Genomic DNA, 27,015 nt, shown 5'->3' with positions numbered 1-27,015 from the left:
CCATCAACACCCCATCAGAGACATCACTCTGAGTGGCGGGTGTCAGCGTCGCTCACCGCCGCCATGACAGTTAATCAAGTCCAACTTGGCTGGCCCGTATCCCTACCCGCTTGTTACCCTGCTTCTGATTGGCTGTTTGGGACCAATGTCTAGACGGTGACTGGCTATCTGCGACTGTCTGGATGATGATTGGTTGTCTGGATGATGATTGGCTGTCTGGAAGTGGGGAGAGAGGGGGGTAACTGGCTTCCAGGATTGCTTGCAAGATGCTTGTCTACCACTGACTGGTGTGTGAGTGAATCCCTCAGAAATATCTTGCTATTTCTGAGGCGTCCTGAAATACCTGACTGTCTGAGAGTTAACTGGCTGACAGGGATTGTCTGAGAGTTGATTGACAGCTAGGGACAGTCTGAGAGTTGACTGACAGCCAGGGACAGTCTGAGAGTTGATTGACTGGACTGTCATGGACTGTTTACTAAATGAAAAGAAAATCCCCTTTATTTTCAGAAAATCCTCAACAGATTGATGGAGTCATTCATCTGATCATTGATGATCAAGCTAGTCAACGTGACACAATCTGAAGACCTGATTATCGCCTCTGACTAACCCCTTAATCATGGGCAATGACTTATAAATGCAGTAAGCCATTAACAACCTTTTATAGCCTCCAATTGGACACATAGCTAACACGGTCTTGAGGGGTCATTAGTTTAACACATAACAAATCAAAGTAAACCTGAATGATCCTCCCGTATCCAATAACTGTAGTTTACCATAGTAAACCGGAGCTGGCGACACTGTGAAGAGCATCTTCAGCCCTGATCTAATATTTGACCAATCAGAGCGACCCATTAGAGACCCCGGAGGTAAACATTGGTTCTCCGCAAGCTGCTCGCGCCCCGCTCTCTATCCTCCCATCCTCCTCCCGCCTACTCTTTCTGCCGCCCTCCCACTCTATCCTAAAAAAAAACTCTATCCTCTCACCATAACCCACCTTATAGAGTCCCCTCACGCTGGGACACCCCGCGCCGTGTACCACAAGTGAAGATAAACACAGACTTAACTAATACTATCTTCAATATCATAAACCTCTCTCTCTAATCACCTTCAGTGATTAAGTGCTTAATTGCACACTAGTTTCTCTATCACCTATCTCACCCTGTCAGAGTAAAAGAGACAAATGTATGCGAATGCATGTGTGTGTGTATATATATATATATGTATAATGAACGTATATGTGTGTGTGTACTCACCTAGTTGTGTTTGCGGGGGTTGAGCTCTGGCTCTTTGGTCCAGTCATGTGTGTGTGTGTGTGTGTGTGTGTGTGTGTGTGTGTGTGTGTGTGTATGTATATGTATGTGTATAAAGTATATATGGAAGCTGATCAGAATTACATTTCACCTTTGTAAATGCACATTAATGACACTATGTAAAAGACACATCGAACACTTTATGTAGGGCATACGTAAATCTGTGTATCTATGTATTTACGTATGTAGGTTAGCTTAGCATTTTAAAATGCTAATCTAACCTACAGACATAAATATATAGACAGATAGATACACAGAGTTACGTCTGCCCTACATAAAGTAATCGATGTGTCTTTTACATTGTGTTATTAATGTACATTTACAAAGATTATGTGCAGTAATATAAAATACAAATCGCAATTTATATATATATATATATATATATATATATATATATATATATATATATATGTCGTACCTAGTAGCCAGAACGCACTTCTCAGCCTACTATGCAAGGCCTGATTTGCCTAATAAGCCAAGTTTTCATGAATTAATTGTTTTTCGACTACCTAACCTACCTAACCTAACCTAACTTTTTCGGCTACCTAACCTAACCTATAAAGATAGGTTAGGTTAGGTAGGGTTGGTTAGGTTCGGTCATATATCTACGTTAATTTTAGCTCCAATAAAAAAAAATTGACCTCATACATAAAGAAATGGGTAGCTTTATCATTTCATAAGAAAAAAATTAGAGAAAATATATTAATTCAGGAAAACTTGGCTTATTAGGCAAATCGGGCCTTGCATAGTAGGCTGAGAAGTGCGTTCTGGCTACTAGGTACGACATATATATATATATATATATATATATATATATATATATATATATATATATATATATATATATATATATATATTCATTGATTTTTAATGATTGTGGAATATCTTTAAATAATATTGGCAGGAAAATAATGGACCCACGTCAGCTGGTCCAACATGGACCCACGTCACCTGGTCCAACATGGACCCAGGCCAGCTGGTCCAACATGGACCCAGGCCAGCTGGTCCAACATGGACCCAGGCCAGCTGGTCCAACATGGACCCAGGCCAGCTGGTCCAACATGGACCCAGGCCAGCTGGTCCAACATGGACCCAGGCCAGCTGGTCCAACATGGACCCAGGCCAGCTGGTCCAACATGGACCCAGGCCAGCTGGTCCAACATGGACCCAGGCCAGCTGGTCCAAAATGGACCCACGCCACCTGGTCCAACATCCGGGAGGGCTCCTTGACGTCTGGCCATTTAAAAATTGGCGCCGAGCGAGGCCTGGCGTCACGATAATGGAAGGAGGCAGTGGAGCTCCCCTCAGCCCCCCCCCCCTCCAACCACCACCACACCGAACACACCAAAGTGGACTTGAGAACTCCACGCTCACCCGTCCAGTGCAAAGTTACCACTTTGTTATAATATTTACATTTACCCCCCCCCCGTTTGGACTTACCTGTAGGCCAATGATGATGTGTTGGTCTTAGTGTGGCATTGGGCTTAAGGCCCATAAACCTCTGGAGGATTTGAGACCACCACAATTGCTTTCTGACCAACCAGTAAGTATACTTTAGTCTCAAATTAGTCCAAGACTAAAGTAAACTTTAAGTATATATATACACCGACAAGTTATAGGCACATCTGGATGTTCACGCGTCGTGAACATACATCCGTCGTGAACATCAACATCGTGTCCCCCACGATGTTCATGATGAACACTATAGTTGTCCAGAGACTCACGGAGCCTTGCACAAGTGCTCCGCCCAGCTGTCAACCTGCGTTATTTACTCTCTAAGTCCCGTTCTGGTAGAGCCGGATCTAGCTTCCTCGTGCAGTCGGATCTTAGGCGTTCGTGAAGGGGGTGAATCTCACCCGTTCGTCCATTCTCACTCGGGATACAAGGGCTTGTAACGTAAGGTAATTATGAGGAGAAAACCATAGGCCAATACGACTGGAAAGGTAGCCAGGCCGTCCTGCTAAGATTTTCCCATCGTCAAAAAAAGTCGTACTAAAGTACTCTTCTTCTAACCTACCAAACGACCCTCAAAACAGAAAACGGGACAGTATGTCACTTTCGCGAGTCGTATACGTCAAAATGCGACGTTCTATTAGGAGAACGGGTTACAGCCGGGAGGGGGTACGAGGTCAAGGATCTCGGATAGCATAGAGGGAAGGTACAGTGCCCAACCACTTATACCGTCGGAGGTCGAACGCCGACTTACCGAAAGCGAGGCCGTCGTTTTACCGATTAAATCCAAGTGGTTGGGTAGGAGGCGGAACTGTCTTCAAGCTTCTGTTTGCAAAGTTCTCCCCTAGAACACGATTGATTGACGAAGATTAATCCACCACAAGAGGTGGCACGGGCATGAATAGCCCGTAAGTGGTAGATGTTTGGAGTGGATGTGGTCCTTGGTCGTGAACCCCAGAACACAATCCGACATTTAATTTATATCTTGGTCCACAGTTACTGTTAAGTGCACAGTAGTAGTAGAAGTAGTAGTAATAGTACTAGTAGTCATCCATGAGTCTTAGGAGACGATGGAGTTGCGCTCTGGTTGTCGGTCAGGAGTGGCCTCTCCAGGGCTCAAAGCCAGGGTAGGTTGATATGGAGGAGAAGCTGTTACCCATGCAGCAGGTCCCCCTCTCTCCACGGCGCCGAGTCTCCAATGGAAAGGCAAACGCCAATACGGTTGCTTCCAGCGCCGTGGCAGGAACTGTCAGAACGAGGTTGAAGGGGCACAGTAACGGTACGCAAATCGTCTCGCCTCTCTCCAAGGATTCGAACCTAAGTTCTATTATCTGCGAAGCGAAGTGTGGTAACCACTACGCCACAGGCACCCATCACGTAGTCGGTGTTACAGATGCTGCGCAATGTGTTGATGGTGACAGGTGCGAGATACAGTTTTCAGTTAGACGACCTACCCATTAGCCCAGAAGTGTGCACAATGGGTTTGTACGGGCGTCTGAGGCGCCCACTGGAGGGTGGGGGGTGGGGTGGGGGGGGAGGGGTATTATGCATAAGCCAATCAGATTGTGAAACCAGCTCACCGCAAATGTAAACTGCTTAGCTTAGAGACTGTGTGAGTATATATCACAGGGAAGGATAGGACCGAAGCTGGGATAGAGGAGCTTAGATAGATAGATAGATAGATAGATAGATAGATAGATAGATAGATAGATAGATAGATAGATAGAAATATTGAGGATCGAACGTCAACCTGTTAAAGAGTGTTTTACCGACCAGTCCATAGTGACACGTACAAACTGTCACCCAAAATGAGAGTACTTAAAGCAGTTTTTGGTCCAACGTAAACAAATGAACTCTTATACCCCAAAATATAACTTTTTATACTGTTAATTTTGTAGAGGGCACGAGAGAAAAGAAGGAAACACACAAACCTAAGCTTTCCTAGACCTAGTATAGCATGCATATGTGCTAAATTAGGCCTAAGATGGCGTCTATTAGGACAAGGATACTTTATTTAAGCCTACGACAGTTTAGGTTGCATAGTTAATGTTCCAATTTAAATATACAACACTCACCAGTAATGCCATGAGCCCAGAGGGTGTCTGGACGAGAGAGAGAGAGAGAGAGAGAGAGAGAGAGAGAGAGAGAGAGAGAGAGAGAGAGAGAGAGAGAGAGAGAGAGAGAGAGAGAGAGAGAGAGAGAGAGAGGCAGAGGCAGGCTAGGCATGCATGGGATAAATAAGAACAGGAGAGGTAGGGCAGAGTAAGGGAGAGGGATAAAGTAGTAGTAGAGAAGACGAAGAGGAGGATAACAACGAACGGAAGCTGTGTTATCCACCCCAAAAAGGGAAGATAACACAAGTGATTCGTGTCCTGGCTCCCAGCTCCGGTAACTGTTGACTGGTGAGAGAGAGAGAGAGAGAGAGAGAGAGAGAGAGAGAGAGAGAGAGAGAGAGAGAGAGAGAGAGAGAGAGAGAGAGAGAGATATCCCCCAACACACACACACAGACCTCTCTGTGTGTGTGCTTGGGGGGGGGGGAAGGGAGAGATAGGATGTAGAAGTATGGGGCAAAAACTCTGTTTTTTTTTTTATTTTTGAAAGAAAACAGACCATTTTAATTAAAAAATACTCAATTACTTTTTACCACTCATTCCTTCCCCCTCGAAAATCGAACTTTCATTAATGCACGAATGAGACCAATTCACGGGGCGGGACATTCCCGCGGGAACCACTGCATAAAAGATCCCATTTTCTTAGTTAGGAACATCGGCGGGGTATGGTACTCCTTTTGTGGGCGCTTGTGTAGTTGTTCACCCCCTCCCCTCCGTGTGTTGGCACAGTCGGACCTTAGCTCCTCAGCCCCGCATTTCAAGGAACTTTAATGTAATGATATTGTTTTATATTATTCCGATATCTGTGGTGTGGCAGGTCGTCGTGTGGCGGGTCGTCGTGTGGCAGGTCGTCGTGTGGCAGGGCGTCGTGTGGCAGGTCGTCGTGTGGCAGGTCGTCGTGTGGCGGGTCGTCGTGTGGCAGGTCGTCGTGTGGCGGGGCGTCGTGTGGCGGGTCGTCGTGTGGCAGGTCGTCGTGTGGCAGGTCGTCGTGTGGCGGGTCGTCGTGTGGCAGGTCGTCGTGTGGCGGGGCGTCGTGTGGCAGGTCGTCGTGTGGTAGGTCGTCGTGTGGCGGGGCGTCGTGTGGCGGGTCGTCGTGTGGCAGGTCGTCGTGTGGCAGGTCGTCGTGTGGCAGGTCGTCGTGTGACAGGTCGTCGTGTGGCAGGTCGTCGTGTGACAGGTCGTCGTGTGGCAGGTCGTCGTGTGGCAGGTCGTCGTGTGACAGGTCGTCGTGTGGCAGGTCGTCGTGTGGCAGGTCGTCGTGTGGCAGGTCGTCGTGTGGCAGGTCGTCGTGTGGCAGGGCGTCGTGTGGCAGGTCGCCGTGTGGCAGGTCGTCGTGTGGCAGGGCGTCGTGTGGCAGGTCGTCGTGTGGCAGGTCGTCGTGTGGCAGGTCGTCGTGTGGCGGGTCGTCGTGTGATAGGTCGTCGTGTGGCAGGTCGTCGTGTGGCAGGTCGTCGTGTGGCAGGGCGTCGTGTGGCAGGGCGTCGTGTGGCAGGTCGTCGTGTGGCGGGTCGTCGTGTGATAGGTCGTCGTGTGGCAGGTCGTCGTGTGGCAGGTCGTCGTGTGGCAGGGCGTCGTGTGGCAGGGCGTCGTGTGGCAGGTCGTCGTGTGGCAGGGCGTCGTGTGGCAGGTCGTCGTGTGGCAGGTCGTCGTGTGGCGGGTCGTCGTGTGATAGGTCGTCGTGTGGCAGGTCGTCGTGTGGCAGGGCGTCGTGTGGCAGGGCGTCGTGTGGCAGGTCGTCGTGTGGCAGGTCGTCGTGTGGCAGGGCGTCGTGTGGCAGGGCGTCGTGTGGCAGGTCGTCGCATGAATTCCCCAGTCAGTGATGGTAACTGGGGTCGATATCCGGTAGCATAGTGATCAGAGTGTATCATTGGTGGTGCCAGGGCCACCACCGCCAACCTCCAGATAACAGCGTGCTGTGTCCTGCACCCGTCTGTCTGTCTGTCTCTCTGCCACCCGTCCCTCACCTCTCGACGGCGCGCCCCGCAGGCCAGATGCCTGTCTATCTATCTCTGTCTCGCATGTTTTTATCATACGAAAAAAAAGACATGAACAACGGAAACTGCAGAAGACATTTTGAAACATACAAAGTAGTTCTTACTTAGATCCACCCGTGTTTATATCCACCCAACTAGGATATAAACTAGGATAGTTTATATCCTAGTTTATATATATATATATATATATATATATATATATATATATATATATATATATATATATATATATATATATATATATATATATAAACGTTCCTATCGTTGATAGGAACGTTATCCCTATAGACAAAAATCAGAAGATAAAATTGACGATTTACTATAAAACCAAAAAAACGGCCAACCTACTCATGAAAAACTCTCCAGACACAAAGCAGAACGCCTTAAAGGAGACCAACGTCGTCTATGCCTTCAAATGCCCACTTGGGAACTGTAAGCCCCAAAGAACTCAGTATATAGACAAGACAACAACATCTCTTTCCAGGCGATTAACAATGCATAAATAAGCAACAGGGCTTCATTAAGGAACGTATAATCTCTTCCCACAACCAGACCACCACCAGAGAAGTCTTAAACAACACAGAAATCATCGATAGATACAGCGATAGCAGGCGGCTTGACATCAGCGAGGCACTACACATCAAAAAGTCAACACCAGCAATCAACAGCCAATTAATGCACAACTATATTCTACCCACTTCAAGACCCCGTACCAATATAGAAGCATCAAGAGGAAGTATGGGCCAATAGGCCTTTTGCAGTTACTTCCATTCTTCCCGCTCATTTATCCAATTGATACCTATTGTTCCGTGTTCTGTCTTGTGTTGGTCAAAAGTTTGTTTACCTCATCCAAAACTGTTGCAACATATCACCTCACCCAAATGCGAGTATATAAGACAAGCTGTTCAATGTTAGCATTAAGTAAAACTCTGTTTAGTGTTTTCAGGTTACAGTTGTGTGTGTGTAAACTAAAGTCTTTGAAAATGTAATAAGTTATTACGAAACGCGTTCAAGCGTCGCGTCAGACTAGAAATAAAAATGAATTTTGGAGACTTGATTTTTCAATTACCATCAACAGTAAAAAGAAACATAAGAAATATTGAGAAAATTCGTGTTAGAATTATTAATTAATCTTACTTTTTCGGTCATATTTAACATATATATATATATATATATATATATATATATATATATATATATATATATATATATATATATATATATATATATATATATATATATATATATATGTCTTTTATACCACCAAGTAATTTGTATCATAAATCTACCATCCTATTAACATATTAATGTTTTATGAAAGTCTTTCCTGAATCAAACCTATTCCATTTGTAGCCATTTCCTGTTTTTTTTTGCGGTAGCATATTTATGATCCTAATTATGTATCGTTCATAAATTCTTTCATTCATTTTTAATATTTCAAACTTGTCTCAGCGAACTCTTAACTTTTCAAGCGAATGTAAATTATAATTTTTTTAATTATATTCATTCATATTCCATTTGATTTGTTGCCATTGTCATCACGTTACAAGGAAGGAGGAAAGGGAGGACTGGGGAAGGAGATAGGGAGGGAAGGTTGGGGTTGGAGGGAGAGGGAGAGAGGGAGATAGAGAGGGAGAGAGGGAGGGAGGAAAGAGCGGGAGGCTACCCTCCACCAACCACAGGCAGGAGAACAGATACTCCTCAAGTCTACCATTAATTCCCCGCGCAAAGTTCATAATTAACCTCAACGCCGACCTCTTCCAAGTTTTGAAACGCTTATTGGATCAACCCTTTGAAGCTACCGGAAGTTGTGGGGCGGCCATTTTGCTCCACTAACAACCTCTCTCTGACCGGGGTATAGCCTCACCTGCCTGTCTCAAACTACTTTATGTCCAATTTCCCTGCTAATTTAGGGGGGTAAATAGCCTATCTCGGCCGTGAATTGGCGCTTTAGGATCAACTCTTATTCGTCGGAAACAAGCGTTTTATTTTCACGTATTTTACCATCGTGAATTTAATAAGGCTCTTGTTAATGCCGCCTGATTTTATTGATAAAATTTGCTTAAGACTCCGTTATTTTTGGTGTAATGCCGGTAATTGTAATCTCCTAGTGACGTTTGTACGTAAACAATTGACTTCTGCTTGGAGAAGTCAAGCAGGAGAAGTCATTAGTTACTACGTAGTGTAGTGATGATGTGTTGATGTTACTGCGTGGTTGACTTATCAACTCCATAAGAGGAATTGTAACATGGAGCTCCATATAATGCTTCTTCTCCGGGTGGTGAGTTCGAGCCCCGGTAGAATGCTCAATATCTGGTTCATAACTTAAGAGGGAGGAGATCATTACTGGTGTGGAGGGTGTGGTTAACACATCACTTAGAGGGAGGAGATCATTACTGGTGTGGAGGGTGTGGTTAACACATCACCACGTCAGGTCCTCGCAGCGAGTCCTCGCAAGTGGTAAATATTTCACCATGGTCCAGGCACTTTAGACATAAAAAAAAAGACTTCTAACTTCTCTAAATGACTACCTGCTGTACTCTTAAAGACTAGTCTCACCTGGTCTCTTAAAATTACTTCTCTGGGCTCTCAAAATCGATTCTCCGAGGTCCTTAATTAAGGATTCCCCAATAAAGAATTTCTTTTAGACTCTCTTAAAAGTAATTCTTCTGTACTCTAAAGAAAATTAGAGTACCTCTAATTTAGAGTCTAAGGGCCTCTGAGACCCTCAATAAATGACAACAATAAGAACAACATACACGGGGCAGCATCCACCTCTCCTCCCAGGCTGGGCCAAGCACCTCCTTGACCCGTGTTGAGATGGGCAGTGTGGGAGTCTGTGTGACGTCACTGGCACTTCCACGAAGGGAGGCACGAGGCTGGCCTCCCCTGGCCCCCCCCTCCCCCCAGTGAGTGCCAGGCACTGTGGCTCACTAGAGGAAGATCCTCGTATTTATTTGCCCTGTGATTAGCTCTGGTGGGGGGGCTGTTGATGTTCTTAATGAGGGTGGTTCAAGACGGCTCGAGCATTAGCTCCTGGCCCCCCCCCCCGCCTTTTCTAGTGTCATCTAATGTACTTAGATGACACTAGACTAGTCTTTTTTTACGACATTTTCTTTTAAAAGTATGAATAGCATTAGCCTGGACTGGCTCATCGTATAACTCATTGATTTACTCAGTAACTCATGCTGACCCTGTATTGCTCATATGAGTATTACTCAGGCGGTGGGTGAGTGCTTATGACTCGTCTGCTACTAGTTGTTGTAGTGATAGATCAAGATCCAGTGTCACTGGTGGTCTGCTGTGACGCTGACAGTGATCCACAGGTCATTAATTCACAATGCTGACGCCACAGGAGCGTGATGCCACAGGAAGGTGACGCCACAGGAGAGTGACGCCACAGGAGAGTGACGCCAGAGGAGCGTGACGCCACAGGAAGGTGACGCCACAGGAGCGTGACGCCACAGGAAGGTGACGCCAGAGGAGCGTGACGCCACAGGAGAGTGACGCCACAGGAGCGTGACGCCACAGGAGAGTGACGCCAGAGGAGCGTGACGCCAGAGGGGCCATCGAGATATTAAGACTGGTGACTGCATTCCACGAAGAGGCACTCAGCGCGAGGGAGGGAGGGGGGTTCGAAGCCTGATACCTGGAAGCTGATGCCAGCTCTTGAGGAAGCTGTCAGAATATTTTCCATACACACGGGTAACCCAAGCCTGATGCGGTTGCTTCAGAACCTGGGTTTCCCTAGTGTTCGCTTAAAGTAGCATAAGTGGCGCGTAGTTGGTCAAGTTCTTGTACCATCTCGTAGATGCTGACGGTCACTCACAGGTGTCTCAAGCCTCCTCCACCCTTGTCCCACTATCTTAAGAGGTTATCTTGAGATGATTTCGGGGCTTTAGTGTCCCCGCGGCCCGGTCCTCGACCAGGCCTCTACCCCCAGGAAGCAGCCCGTGACAGCTGACTAATACCCAGGTACCTATTTTACTGCTAGGTAACAGGGGCATAGGGTGAAAGAAACTCTGCCCATTGTTTCTCGCCGGCGCCTGGGATCGAACCCAGGACCACAGGATCACAAGTCCAGTGTGCTGTCCGCTCGGCCGACCCACTACCCCACAGTTCCTGGACAATACTTATTGCATTCCACTTCTCTCCTACTTTTATTTGTGCTGCATAATCTAGGGCGAGTCTTACGTACGTTGTGAATAGCGATACGAAGGCTACCAAGATATTTAATTATCATTGTAGTGAAAATGAACTTTGTACTTAGGCTTATCGAAATGTTCCCCTGGATCAACTCCCAGGTACTAGTCTTAACGATAGGTGAACAGAGGCATCAGGCGAAAGAAAACATGGCAAACCATTTGTCCCCGGGGATTGAACTCGGGGTCCCTCGATTGTGAGCCCAGGACGTAAGACCCAATTTCGTGTATGGTACCAACCTTATCTTGTCGATGTGCTCCTGTGGCGTCACGCTCCTGTGGCGTCACGCTCCTGTGGCGTCACGCTCCTGTGGCGTCACGCTCCTCTGGGGTCACGCTCCTCTGGGGTCACGCTCCTGTGGCGTCACGCTCCTGTGGCGTCACGCTCCTCTGGCGTCACGCTCCTCTGGCGTCACGCTCCCTTATGTATACTTCTTGATGTATGCATCTTTTAAGTGTGTGTTGCCATCGAGATATTAAGACTGGTGACTGCATTCCACGAAGAGGCACTCAGCGCGAGGGAGGGAGGGAGGGGGTTCGAAGCCTGATACCTGGAAGCTGATGCCAGTCTTGGCAGTCAGCCACCGCTGGTATTTTCCTGGTGTCCCCACCCACCTGCTCCCAGCACACTGTTGCCAGCACGCCGCTAAGCAGACCCATGGTGCACGACACGGCATGCATATATGCTCGTAATATATGAATATATAATCTTAAATTACCTGTCCCCCTCCCCCCCTACACACACATACACACACACATATATATATATATATACACACACATGGAGTATACGACATTCCACACTTCCTGGTGGAATGCACTAGGAAATGATGTGGTGGAGGCTGACTCAGTACACAGTTTCAAATGTAGATATGATAGAGCCCAGTAGGCTCAGGAAGCTGTATATCAGTTGATTGGTCCCGCCTCTCAACTGTCAAAGAGACAAATATCAACTCCCGCAAGCACAACTAAGTGAGTACAACTAGGTGAATACGTACACACACACACACACACACATTTTCAGCACTTGTAATCTTTAATTTTCACTTTTCTTACTTTCTTCAATCCTATTGTCAACTTTCTTTTCCCCGCATAAGAGGTACTCTGGATTACTGACGCCTCGTGGCAGTTTTGTCGTGGTTGTCTGTGTAAACACACTTGGTTGTCTGAAGTGTAAACACAGATGGTTGTCTGGGGTGTAAACACACTTGGTTGTTTGAGGTGTAAACACACTTGGTTGTCTGAGGTGTAAACACACTTGGTTGTCTGAGGTGTAAACACACTTGGTTGTCTGGGGTGTAAACACACTTGGTTGTCTGGGGTGTAAACACACTTGGTTGTCTGGGGTGTAAACACAGATGGTTGTCTGAGGTGTAAACACACGTGGTTGTCTGGGGTGTAAACACACTTGGTTGTCTGAGGTGTAAACACACTTGGTTGTCTGGGGTGTAAACACACTTGGTTGTCTGAGGTGTAAACACACTTGGTTGTCTGGGGTGTAAACACACTTGGTTGTCTGAGGTGTAAACACACTTGGTTGCTCACCCGCGAATATTTGAAATATAACTGCTCAACACTACTGAGATTTACGTTATTTTGGGATTCATTGTTTTTGCAACGCTAGATTCTTCGCGCGCGTGCGTGTGCGTGTGTGTGTGTGTGTGTGTGTGTGTGTGTGTGTGTGTGTGTGTGTGTGTGCGTGTGTGTGTGTGTGCGTGTGTGTGTGTGTGTGTGTGTGTGTGTGTGTGTGTGTGTGTGTGTGTGTGTGTGTGTGTGTGTGTGTGTGTGTGTGTGTGTGTGTGTGTGTGTGTCCCACCCCAGCCACCCATACACTAACCACCGACCATCAGTGCCCAACTGCTGGAAGAAATGATCTCCAAATCCAGCAAGCGGGGGCCCTGCCCCCTGGAGGGCAGAGCACGCCTCGCTACCCTCAACAGCGAGTGTAAGCGAGTGTAAGCGAGTGTAAGCAGTTTTAAGTGGCTCAAGCATAAAAGGAAACCGGGGAAGATAGTGCTATAAGTATGGCTTTATTGCCGAAAATGGGTGTCGGCTCCAGGAGACGTCCACTCTATATACATGCCCAATTGCCTCACCAGGAGTGTTTAGAAGAATATTATTAAAAGATTTTGACTTCGTGGAGCTAGATTTCAGATTCTTCTCCTGACGATGAAGCCAAAAATTGTATTATTCCCCCGGCTGTAAGTCCTACGTGAAGCAGCGATCAGCTGCGTCTAACTTTGATTATTTTTTATTTATAATGAAATTACACAAATAAATACAAGAATAAAATCAAGGGTTCCCTGAGCACCCCAGAGCACAACATAAACACAGTCACCTCGTGTGTTTCTGGCTCTCCTGTGCCAGGTAAAGGCCACTATGGGCTCGCCATAGCCCGTGCTACATGGAACTTTTTTCCCAGTTCCCAGTAGCTGAATCTACACCACCACCACCCAGTACTCATACTAATCCGGAAAAGTAGTCCGAGGATACTTCGCACAATACGGATTCCATACTACCCATCTATCCCCATTATTGGGGCGCCCGCTTACACCTGGGGACCACCCTATAATCGTCTAACAGCCTGGATGATCAGACCGTTGTTGTAACTGTCTTTCATTATATCATTCATATGTTACACTATATATATCATTTAATATTGGAACACGAACTAGTCGCCACTGAGGCCAACATTTTGTTTTTCTACCACAGACGTGGCCAAATATTTACAGTGCTAACCAACATATGTACAGTTTCGTATGTCGTCCAAAGACAGAGTTAGAGAGCTGTTAAGCGTATAGTTCAGCGATTTATGGAACAATCTACCACAGGTGATTGTAGTGCCATTAAAATGCTAATATAACTCAAATGCATAAATACATATATACACAGATTTACGCCTGTCCTAAACATTGTTCGAGGTGTCTTTTACAGTGTCATTAATGTGCATTTATAAAGGTGAAATGCAATTTTGACCAGCTTACACATACATTATATATATATATATATATATATAATATATATATATATATATATATATATATATATATATATATATATATATATATATATATATATATATATATATATATATATCCATCCTTGGTCTCCATATAGGGTGGCTAAACACTAAACTGAGTAGTAGTTAAACACTAAACACTACTACTCAAGAATATAACATACTATAACTGTGTGTTATATATATTCTCATATTTACACGTAGCCTCCCATCCCACCCGGTGTCCTAATTACTCCAACCACTTAATTGGCCTCCCCAGCGGTCCTGACAACAACCCTAGTCTCCGGACATCAACCTGGTTTTTCTCAAATTACTGGACCATTGTTGGTTACCACATAGGAGAACACATGCTACCCCATGATGCCTACTCACAAGTTACACACATGCTACCCCCACATCTCAGCCCACTCCAGTGGGACGATGTGTCTACCAGTTCGAGAGATGTTACCATGGCTTGTAACACCTGTTGATAAGCTCGTCGCCTTCTCACATCGAAGTGCAGATAAGAACTGGCCCTCCTATTATGTTCTCACATCGAAGTGCAGATGAGAACTGGCCCTCCTATCATGGTCTCTCCAGCAAGTAATCTCTGCCCACATCTCTGCCCATCTTTAAGAGATGCTTGTGTCTGAAACTAAAAAGACGTAAAACTTGCGTCTTAGCTTGCTATTACTTCCAACCGCTAGTTTCCAGTCGGCACCTGGTCATTCACATCGCCGCAAGCTTCTCATAAACCTGCAAGCGTTAGAGGATTCGACATACACCGGCGTCCCAAGTATTGTATATATTTTAGAAATCTCGCCAGCTACGACAGGGGAAGCGAGTACTCAACACGGCACAGCATTCAATTTAAATTAGATTTAAATAGTATTAACACTGCTTCGGATTCTCTGGATTTGAACGTTCTCATAATCCATCCTATCATTTTCCTGGCTGCCGCCATATTTGCTCGGTTTAGTTCACTAAATGTCTGGTCGTCACACATCATAATTCCCAGATCTTTTACATGTTGCTTTCCTTCTGTGATTGTGTCTGATTGTGTCCTGTGTTTCGTTTAAGTTCCTCGTTTGCACCATACTTAACTACCTGGGGCCAGATTCACGAAAGCACTTACGCAAACACTTACGAACCTGTACATCTTTTCTCAATCTTTGGCGGCTTTGTTTCCAATTATTAAACAGTTAATGAGCTCCGAAGCACCAGGAGGCTGTTTATAACAATAACAACAGTTGATTGGCAAGTTTTCATGCTTGTAAACTGTTTAATAAATGTAACTAAAGCCGTCAAAGATTGAGGAAAGATGTACACGTTCGTAAGTGCTTGCGTAAGTACTTTCGTGAATCTGGCCCCTGGAACTTATCACCGTTAAACATCGTATTATTTTCCGTTGCCCAATCGAAGAATTTATTAATACCGGCTGGTAGTTTGTCAGTGTCTTCCACACAGGTAAGTTTCATGCTGATTTTTGTACCATCTGCAAAGGATGACACGAAGTATCACAAAGGATGACACGAAGTATCACAAAGGATGACACGAAGTATCACAAAGGATGACACGAAGTATCACAAAGGATGACACGAAGTATCACAAAGGATGACACGAAGTATCACAAAGGATGACACGAAGTATCACAAAGGATGACACGAAGTATCACAAAGGATGACACGAAGTATCACAAAGGATGACTAGTATTTTTGTCTATAACTGATACGAGAAGGAGAAAAAGCAGTGGTGCAAGGACTGTGCCCTGCGGTACACAGCTTTTCACTGCACTTGGACTTGACTGTAATTTGACTGTTACTCTTTGGATTCTGTTTGACGGAAAATAGACAAATCCAACGCCTCACTTCATTCGTTATTCCTATTGATCTCATTTTATGGGCTATGACTCCATGGTCACATTTATATATATTTATATATTTATATATATATATATATATATATATATATATATATATATATATATATATATATATATATATATTATATATATATATATATATCTGTGTGTATATCACGAAAATAAACACGTGATTAAGAATGTGACAATGTCAGACCACGGAGGAAAATGAAACAGGAATTTCCTTAAGTACTTTCGTATATTAAATACGAAAGTACTTCCTTGATTCCTTCTGAAGATGTATTTAATATACGAAAGTACTTAAGGAAATTCCTGTTTCATTTTCCTCCGTGGTCTGACATTGTCATATATATATCTATATAAATAAAAATGTAAATATTCGTTTGTTCAAAATCGTTAATCTCCGAAAATTCTTCACCGATTGCTTTGAAATTTTCACACAATGTTCCATTCGCATCCGAGCGGGGTTATATATACATATTATATAGATGTCACGTCTGTGTCAGAAAAAAACTTATTTTTTTGAAAAACTGTGTTTTTCAAGTCTTTTTATGTGAAGAAAATCTTCGAAACCTCTTTACCGATTGCTTTGAAATTTTGACACAACGTTGCATTCGAATAGGAGCGTGTTTTTATATACCTACTATATAGATGACACACCTGTGATGGGTAAAAACATGATTTAAAAAAAAAAAAACAGCGCTATCTGTTGCACGTAATAGCAACACACACACTATACCAAATATGTTACGATTTCATTTCAGTGATTCCGATTGCATTGATTAATTAAATTTTCATAGATTTCGATTTATTTTAATTTTGATTTAATTATTTTGTGTGATATTACGTTAGAATTGAGCTATGTTGTTTACCATACCGTTCATTTCCTAAGTATAAATGCCACACCTGTGACAGGTAAAAACATTCTTTTTTTTAAGAAACAGCGCCATCTGTTGCACATAGGAGCAACACACACTATATTAGGTTACGACTCCATTTCAATGTTTCCAATTGCATTGACAAATAGAATTTTCATAGATTTCGATTTATTTTAATTTTTATTTCATTATTTTGCGTGACATTGCATTGGAATTGATCTGTGCTGTTTACCATACCGTTCATTTCGTGAGTATAACTTATTTTTTTATTTTTTCTCTGTTTTTCATTTTATTTTTAATTGTTTTTCTTATATTTCAGTGATGGGAACATAGGATCATTTGATGTTCCCAATTTTCTGATGGGAACATCAGATCATATGGGAATGCATCGGACGAGGGGACGTGGGAGAGGGGGTAAAGGAGGGGAGACCAAGGGGAGAGGGAAGGGGAGAATGGTGGGGAGGACAAGGGGATGGGAGAGTTGGGGATGGTGGGGACGAAGGGAATGGAGAATGGTGGGGAGGACAAGGGGACAGGGGAGTGGGGGATAGTAGGGAGGCCGAGTTTGGCAGGGAGGATGAGGGGACGGAGGAGTGGGGAATGGGTAGGAGGACGAGGGGACGGTGGAGGGGGGGGGGATGGTGTGGAGGACAAAGGGACGGGGAAAGGGGAAAATGGTGGGGAGGACGAGGGGGGGAATGGTTGGTAGGATTGGAAGACAGGGGAAGGTTGCTGTGGCTCAGCAATGCATGCCACAGCAACGCGTGCCTGGGTACAGCTAGTGTATATATATATATATATATATATATATATATATATATATATATATATATATATATATATATATATATATGCGAACAAGCCTGAATGGTCCCCAGGACAATATGCAACTGAAAACTCACACCCCACGTGGGGCACACGTGTGCCTCACGTGTGCCCCAAAGAATGAGGTGATTTGGTAAAATGCTATGCCCAAGATTACTATCCGAGTGCCGGCGGTGGGGTGGTTCAAATAGCCTCGGCTATCACCTCATTTTGTCCGGTCGTGATGGTCAAGTGGATTAAGGCGTCTTGTACATACCAGTTGCGTTGCTTCTGGGAGTATGGGTTCGAGTCACTTCTGGGGTGTGAGTTTTCAGTTATATATATATATATATATATATATATATATATATATATATATATATATATATATATATATATATATATATCTGCATTTTTGTTCTTCTAATGCTTCCGTGATTTTGTCATAGTTGTCAAGTAATTGCGAGAGACGGGTATCTTTCCCGTCGGACAGGTATCATCCGACAGTTATCGTCCGACAATATCTCAGTCACCCTTTACCGTGGAATTTTGCCTTGTCATGTTAAGGCTTCCCCCCCCCCTAATGCCACCCCCCCTTCCCTAATGCCACCCCCCCTGCTACCCCTCCCCCCACCGGCCACCCCAACCCCCCTTCACAAAAAATCCTCCTCTGGTCAAGCTGCAAGGAACCGGGGGAGGTTTAAACGGGTTTACAATGGTTTAACGTGAGAGTGCACTTTGAAAACCGGTTTACTCAGGACTGAAGGAAAAACGGTGTGCTGCAGGAGTTAGGGAAAGCGCTCTGTACAGGATAATGAAAATTCGTTTTATTGGTGACAGGAAGCCTGTATGTGTGTATATATACAGTGTATATTAGCTTGCTTATATATCTACGTATGAAAATTAAACGAAAATTCCGACCGTTGTCGTGTTTCAACACATACACACTCTATATGTATACCACATACACACTATATGTATACCACATACACACTATATGTATAGCACATACACACTATATGTATACCACATACACACTATATGTATACCACATACACACTATATGTATACCACATACACACTATATGTATACACCACATACACACTATATGTATACACCACATACACACTATATGTATGCACCACATACACACTATATGTATACACCACATACACACTATATGTATACACCACATACACACTATATGTATGCACCACATACACACTATATGTATACACCACATGCACACTATATGTATGCACCACATACACACTATATGTATACACCACATGCACACTATATGTATGCACCACATACACACTATATGTATACCTTGATAATATGTATCTAGGTCCTCCCCCCCTCCCTCAAGGTCGAACTACTGACCTTTTGCAGGATGCCACCCACAATAGTTACCTGACTCTCCAGTACCTATTTACTGCTAGGTGAACAGGAAGGGAACTACCAGGAGAAAGCGCCAAGTCATTACCACTATCTAACACTGGGCAGGGGGTCAGGATAAGGATTTGGGATGGTGCCCAACCACTTGGACGGTCGGGGATTGAACGCCGACCTGCAGGAAGCGAGACCATTGTAGGTGAAAGGAAAAACCTGCCCAATCTGTTGTGTCCCGCCCGGGAATCGAACCCGGGATCCCCCGATTGTGAGTCAGGAATTTTAAGGGAAAAGCGGTCTATACAGGAGTTAAGATTACCTTACCTTGCGTTAATGCCGAGGATCAATATCTCCGCGGCCCGGTCTCTGACCAGGAGGAGGAGGAGGAGTTAATCTTTCACCAGATCTGAAGTTTTAACAAACCAGGTTAACGAAGAAGTTTAACGTGGAACTAAAGTTCAACAATGGTTCAAAGGTTTAATATTAATTAAACAAAGGTCTAATTACTCGAATGACTCATTAATTGATAGGATTTCAAGTTTTAATTATCATTAAAATGTTAAACCGCGAGAAGACGGGTTGAAATGTATTTAACAGGTTTTTAAACAGTTTATAAGAACATAAGATAAAGGAACCTGCAATAGGCCTATTGGCCTATACATGGCAGTTCCGATTTCTATCCATCCAAACGCAGAGGTCTAACGACCAGTAAGGTGGTTAACGTCGAGCGAGAGAGAGTTGGTTTAACAACGGAAATGGTTTAACGTCAACAGTATTTTACCAAGAAACAAAAATCCAAATAACTGGAGAAGAAAGATTTAATTTAACAGGAAATTAAGTGTAACAGGAAACTGAGAGGTTTCAGACAAATTGTGAAGGTTTAACTGCACAAACTGGAGGTTTAAAAGGGGGGGGGGGAAATGGGTCGTTTGGATAAAAATTGGAGGCTTAACCGAGCTAATTAAATTATTATTGTAATATGTTAGAAAAAAGTATTGTTAATAGGTTGTCAAGTTTTATTCGTAGGTGGTGGTATTTCCTTATAGGTATTTCGTGCGTTTTATTTGGAGGACAACCTTGTGCGTCGAGGTTTAACGGAGTTTTTGATGTTTAACGAGGACGTGTACGTTTAACGGGAGGTTGGGATGTTATTTAGTGGAGGAGGGGAGGAGGAAGAGGGAGAGGAGGAGAAGGAGGAAGAAGAGGAGGAGGATGAGGAAGAAGCAGAAGATGAGTCTCGTGATCTTTCTCTTTCACTCATCTCCTTGTACTCACCTAGTTGAGCTTGCGAGGGCTGAGCTTCGGCTCTTTGGTCCCGCCTCTCAACTGTCAATCAACTGGTGTACGGGATAAACCTCTTTACTGCCTGTGAGAAGTTGGATTTTGGCCCACTTCTCAGCTGACTTACATCTATTAGGTAGTAGGAGAAAATGGTATTTTGCCTCAGAAATTTCGGAGACGGGCACAGGGTGTGCACAAAAGTCTATCTTCTTTGTTAGTGGAGATAGAAGGGGTGAAATCACATCTATTTCGAATGGGGGATGCTTTCAGCATTGCAAAGAAGTAACTCTCGTTGCCTGGACTCCTTCAGCTGTTCTATGCATCCCTGGTCATGTCATCAAAGTATAATTTGCCCTCAGCATACGTTTGATGCTGGTTCAGTCCTTTCCTAACTGAGGTTTCTTGTACCCTCTGGTTTCTCTGAGTCGGTCGGCCGAGCGGACAGCACGCTGGACTTATGATTCTGTGGTCCCGGGTTCGATCCCGGGCGCCGGCGAGAAACAATGGGCAGAGTTTCTTTCACCCTATGCCCCTGTTACCTAGCAGTAAAATAGGTACCTGGGTGTTAGTCAGCTGTCACGGGCTGCTTCCTGGGGGTGGAGGCCTGGTTGCGGACCGGGCCGCGGGGGACACTAAAAGCCCCGAAATCGACTCAAGATAACCTCAAGATAACCCTATTCACCTCTAAAAAGGGATAATCTTACACTGCCTCCTGACACTTTTGGGTGACACAGTCCCCTATTATAGGTTAGGTAATAATTGTAATTACGAAGCAATAAGATGCTTATCTTAAGATACTAACAAGGTTAGGTAAGGTCGGTGTTTTCTATGAATCTTTTTAAGGGTAACTATTATGTTAAGTATGTCACCTATGCACATATTTAATAAGTCAATATTGACTTATTAAATTTGCGAGAACGGGTTGCACAGTCCATCATGTCTTGTACGGACTCAGTTGTAAGTTCTGTGTCCCACGGTATTTCGCTTAGGAATTTTCTCAATTTCCTTTTTCGGTATGCCAGCCCCTTGTCCTCTAGTTCTTTTAGGGGGATATTACTCATATCTCTAGCAAGTACTCACATATCAGTACACTGTGATCACTCATTCCTAAGGGGACTTCCAGCTAGCTTAACTTCCCTTATATCTCACTCATTCAGGGTGAACATCAGGTCAAGCGTGGCTGGTCGGTCTCCTCTCACTCTTGTCGGTCCCTAGACGTGTCGGCGTGTACGAGGGTAAGTTACTTGTACGTCGGCTCCGCAACTCCGTACAAGTAACCTCTAGCCACCCCTTCTCCCACTGCCTATTCCCCCCCCCCCCCCCACCTAGCACTGGAAGACTCAGGTGGGTTAAGGTGGTGTTTAATATTCTCCCAAGCCCTTGAGTGGTCGTAACACAGGTGCATGACCGCTCCACTTCAGGCGGGGGTGGTAGGTGTCCGCTGGTCTGGGGTCTGCTGCAGGCTGTTGCGGGGGGGGGGGGGGCTGGGGCAGGGCGTGGGGGGGGGCTGGGGCAGGGCGTGGGGGGGGGGTAGGCTAAGGCAGAGTGTGGGTGTGTTGGGGTGGGGGTAGGGGGGAGGGGCAGGTGCAGAATGTGTGGGGGGTGGGGGGGATGGTGTATTTTGTTTACATCCGGGATTTAAGAAAATATGTATTTACCTAAAGGTTCTTCCCTACATGTGTCAGCTGGGGTTGAGTTCCGGGTTCTAGCACCTCCAGCTCGTTCCACTTCTTTACGACCCGTAAACGGACGGAGTTAATTGTTCAGGGTCTAACATTTCTGCCTAGTTCTCTTGTTTTGTTCCCAGACAGCGAGTTATCGGGGAATTTTCTCATTGTTCTTTAGTTTTGAGGCGGGATCCATGCCGAGGCTACATACTCAAAGTATTGGTCTTGTAGGAAAGTCCGGAAAGGTTCATTTGACAAGATTCTAAATGCTATATTTGTGGCAATTTGACCTTTGCGGATGAAGTTACTCTGTTAGTACCTGTGCTTTAGACTTATCAGTTACGTCTACTCTCAAATATTTTCCTTATCTGATGCTTTAATCTGTATTATCTTCATTCTATATTGCTTTACGAGTTCTGTTCCCAGCCTCATAAATTTGCACGAGGATGGGTTAAAATCTAGTAGCCATCTTTCATATCATCTGAGGAGTATGTCAAGATGCCACAGTCCCCCTCTGCCCTGACTCTCCTTCTTAGTTAGGGACGGTATCATCAGCAAACAATGATATATGAAGGAGCCCTTTTTTCCTCAGATTGTTAACTGGTATTAAACACCTACATGGCGATATTACCACCTCTCCTCTCGAATAATACACCGTATTTTAATGTCAAAATGCCCCAGCGGACAAAAGATGGTGTACTGTGTAAAACACAGCATCATATATTCACGTTTTCTATGATTGGCTCGCTCGGTTAGGTCGTGGTGCTTAGTGACGTTATTTTTAAGAGGACAGGTTGCATCTACAGTGTTCTGTCCGTCGTGACAACTGGAGAGGAAGGCCTGGCCATAACGACCTCTGTGGGACTACACTCGTTACGTCTATCCCCTCTTGTACCTCCCTCTCCCCCTCTTGTACCTCCCTCTCCCCCTCTTGTACCTCCCTCTCCCCCTCTTGTACCTCCCTCTCCCCCTCTTGAGAGGTACTCGCCCGTCTCTTTAACACACTTCCACATGCACCACAGCCCTGCTTCTCTAGACTGAGTAGGAGTCTCTTGTACCTTGATGGGGTTCTGGGAGTTCTTCTGCTCTCCAAGCCCGGCCCAGGGTCCCAGGCTCGACTTGTGAGCTTGGTCCAACAGGCTGTTGCTTGGAGCTGGCCGCAGGCCCCACATATCCACCATTGTGTAGTACAGTGTCAAATGCTTTCCGCCGGCTGGAAGAATATGGAATCTGAGCATTCTTCTCTCGTTTGATTCCTGTCATTTTATTGCACAACTCTAATAAGTTAACCCAAAAAGATTTCCCTTTCGTAACTTAATGCCGACGAGACGGGACACCTTCGACTAGTCTAAGTGTCCCAGGAGCTTGCTTCATAGTAGTCGCTCTTGTACCTTGCTGGGCATGGGTGTTAGTGCCGTCTTGCCTTTCCCATGCATATTACCACTGCATAAACCATTTTGCAACAGTCAGCAAGATCTCCAGTTTCTATTGACAAGTTGAAAGGGGCCTGAGCAGTGCTTCCACTGCCTCATTAAGTAACCAAGGCGATACCTTGTTAGTTCTCATCAATTTATCCAGGTTATCTAGTTTTTTGGTTTACTTCTCGCGTCCCTTCTGTTTTAGAGAATATGTTATGTGTGTACACACAGAAATCACATCCTGGGCGTAAGTTCGAACCCTCATCACAGCCCTTGTGGATTTGTTCATGTTATGTGTGTACTAACCTAGTTGTGCTTGCGGGGGTTGAGATGCGGCTCTTTGGTCCCGCCTCTCAACTGTCAATCAACTTGTGAACAGGTTACTGAGCTCTTATCATATCTATATTGAAACTGTGTATGGAGTCAGGCTCCACCACATCACTGCCTAATGTATTCCATGTATTAACTATTCTGACACTGACAAAGCTTTTTTTCTAGTGTCTCTATGGCTCATTTGGGTGCTCGTGTATACTCACCTAGTTGTGCTTGCGGGGGTTGAGCTTTGGCTCTTTGGTCCCGCCTCTCAACCGTCAATCAACTAGTGAACAGATTCCCGAGCCTACTGGGCTCTCGTCTTTCTAATGTATGTGTGTGTGTGTGTGTGTGTGTGTGTGTGTGTGTGTGTGTGTGTGTGTGTGTGTGTGTGTGTGTGTGTGTGTGTGTGTGGCTGGAGGGGTGGGTGTGGTTCGAATGCTGCTGACGGTCACTGACCTCCCACAAACACTGCCGCCTTTACCACCAATTTCACTACCCCTTATCACCTACCACCACCACCACCACCCTCGACCACACCCATAACTATCACCATACCCATCACTACCAACACGCCCCCCCTCCCTACCCACCCACCCATCACGTAAGCTGAGGTGAACCTCGAACACACAACCTAGCCCCCCCCCGAACACCCCCCCCCCCCGATCACCCCCCCCCCCCCCCCCCGAACACCCCCGCGCGCACCCGAACGCCCCCGACCCCAACACAACCCCCAAACAAACCTCTCCTGACCCAACACACACCCTGAACTAGGTACTTGTGCCCGCCATTAACCACTAAAATCACCCAACAGGTAATTTCACCGAGGAATTTAACCTTTTCTGGCGCCTGAGACGGGTCGTGCTTTCAGTCTGTTGTAGGGGGGTGGTGTGGCTGTTTTGTAGGCGGTGCTGTGGCTGTTTTGTAGTGGGTGGTGTGGCTGTTTTGTAGTGGGTGGTGTGGCTTAATTGTAGTGGGTGGTGTGGCTGTTTTGTAGGGGGGTGGTGTGGGTGTTTTGTAGGGGGGTGGTGTGGCTGTTTTGTAGGGGGGTGGTGTGGCTGTTTTGTAGTGGGTGGTGTGGCTGTTTTGTAGGGGGGGTGGTGTGGCTGTTTTGTAGGGGGATGGTGTGGCTGTTTTGTGGGGGGTGGTGTGGCTGTTTTGTAGGCGGTGCTGTTTCTGTTTTGTAGAGGGTGGTGTGGCTGTTTTGTAGGGGGGTGATGTGGCTGTTTTGTAGGGGGGTGGTGTGGCTGTTTTGTAGGGGGGGTGGTGTGGCTGTTTTGTAGTGGGTGGTGTGGCTGTTTTGTAGGGGGGTGGTGTGGCTGTTTTGTAGGGGGGTGGTGTGGCTGTTTTGTAGGGGGGTGGTGTGGCTGTTTTGTAGGGGGGTGGTGTGGCTGTTTTGTAGGGGGTGGTGTGGCTGTTTTGTAGGCGGTGCTGTGGCTGTTTTGTAGGGGGTGGTGTGGCTGTTTTGTACGTCAATTCACAGACATTCTACTTGACCCAGAGGACCACTAACTCCAGTTATGATAACCTCTGTTTCCTTAAACCAATCATGTCATATTCCAGCTTAAGATAAACAACACGCTTCTCTACCTTCTGATTAGTCTTTCGTGAAATAAGTTTGTAAAAAAGTCCAGGTAGATTGTGGTGCAATACGGGCCAGTCTTACCTGCTTGAACTGTGATGGAAACAATGGTTCATTAAACACACTCGTTACTTGCACTGGTAAATACTTCGTCTGGTGTTGGGGGGGGGAGTTGTTAGGCTTTAATTAATTTGCGTGTTTACTAACTTCCTCTTTGGTGACAACTCGGCCGGACAACTCGGCCGGACAACTCGGCCGGACAACTCGGCCGGACAACTCGGCCGGACAACAAGGCCAGACAACTCGGCCGGACAGCAAGGCCGGACAGCAAGGCCGGACAACTTGCCCTCATCACACACATAGATCTGTCCAGCTGTAGGTAACATGTCACAACTCTCCTCGATAGAGAGAGACAGTGGCAAGCCGCACACACCACAAGATCTCAGGAGACGACGACCACATTCCGGTCCGCCCTGGACCATTATCACAATCGACTTGATGATCGTCCAGGACGGACCGAAACGTCGTCGTCGTCGTCGTCGTCTCCTCATCTTGTGGTGTGTGTGGGGTTTGGTCTCATCATATCTTCAGCCACGTTATTGCGACTCGTCGTCTGCACACAGGGGAAGTTTATAACATCTCTCAGTTCTTTGTGTCTCCCAGTTACTTGGTCTCTCTCTCTCTCTCTCTCTCTCTCTCTCTCTCTCTCTCTCTCTCTCTCTCTCTCTCTCAGTGACCCAGTCTTCTCCCTTAACCTGTGTTTAATATTTGTGAAAGGACCCCCTTCCGGATTTGTCTTTGTCTGCCCTCCACATTTTATCTTTCCTGATATTATTTACCTGTTTTACTAGTTTGATTAATGGTCGTGATATATTCTAAACAAGTATATAATACATATATAACCATGGTTAACCATTTGGGTTGTTTTGAACGCTTCTAATTAATTTATATTGTATTCTACCTTCCTGGGTTTGTTATTGGTCTTGTGGGTGTGTTAGGTGACCCAGCATCTACAGACACCATAGGTGACCCAGCATCTACAGACACCATAGGTGACCCAGCATCTACAGACACCATAGGTGACCCAGCATCTACAGACACCATAGGTGACCCAGCATCTACAGACACCATAGGTGACCCAGCATCTACAGACACCATAGGTGACCCAGCATCCACACAGACACCAAAGACGACCCAGCATCCACACAGACACCAAAGATGACCCAGCATCCACACAGACACCAAAGGTGATCCAGCATCCACACAGACACCAAAGATGACCCAGCATCCACACAGACACCAAAGACGACCCAGCATCCACACAGACACCAAAGATGACCCAGCATCCACACAGACACCAAAGGTGACCCAGCATCTACAGACACCAAAGGTGACCCAGCATCTACAGACACCAAAGGTGACCCAGCATCCACACAGACACCAAAGGTGACCCAGCATCCACACAGACACCAAAGGTGACCCAGCATCCACACAGACACCAAAGGTGACCCAGCATCTACAGACACCAAAGGTGACCCAGCATCTACAGACACCAAAGGTGACCCAGCATCCACACAGACACCAAAGGTGACCCAGCATCCACACAGACACCAAAGGTGACCCAGCATCCACACAGACACCAAAGATGACCCAGCATCCACACAGACACCAAAGGTGACCCAGCATCCACACAGACACCAAAGGTGATCCAGCATCCACAAAGAACAC

The 27,015-nt window shown here is 45.6% G+C and overlaps 1 protein-coding gene across 1 annotated transcript in view; it reads left to right on the top strand.

Moving 5' to 3' along the window:
* LOC123752714 (keratin-associated protein 9-1-like) overlaps positions 1-26,509 on the top strand; it is a 35,780-nt gene extending 9,271 nt beyond the window's left edge. The window contains exons 2-3 of the mRNA XM_069332141.1: positions 5,691-6,685; positions 26,286-26,509. Of these exons, the coding sequence (XP_069188242.1) occupies positions 5,691-6,685; positions 26,286-26,509 (1,219 nt within the window). The remainder of the gene's footprint in view (positions 1-5,690; positions 6,686-26,285) is intronic.
* The last annotated feature ends 506 nt before the right edge of the window (positions 26,510-27,015 follow it).

The sequence above is a fragment of the Procambarus clarkii genome, chromosome 27 (assembly GCF_040958095.1).
Source record: "Procambarus clarkii isolate CNS0578487 chromosome 27, FALCON_Pclarkii_2.0, whole genome shotgun sequence".
In the NCBI taxonomy this organism is placed as follows: Eukaryota; Metazoa; Arthropoda; class Malacostraca; order Decapoda; family Cambaridae; genus Procambarus; species Procambarus clarkii.
This window is presented reverse-complemented; position numbering and strand designations above follow the sequence as displayed.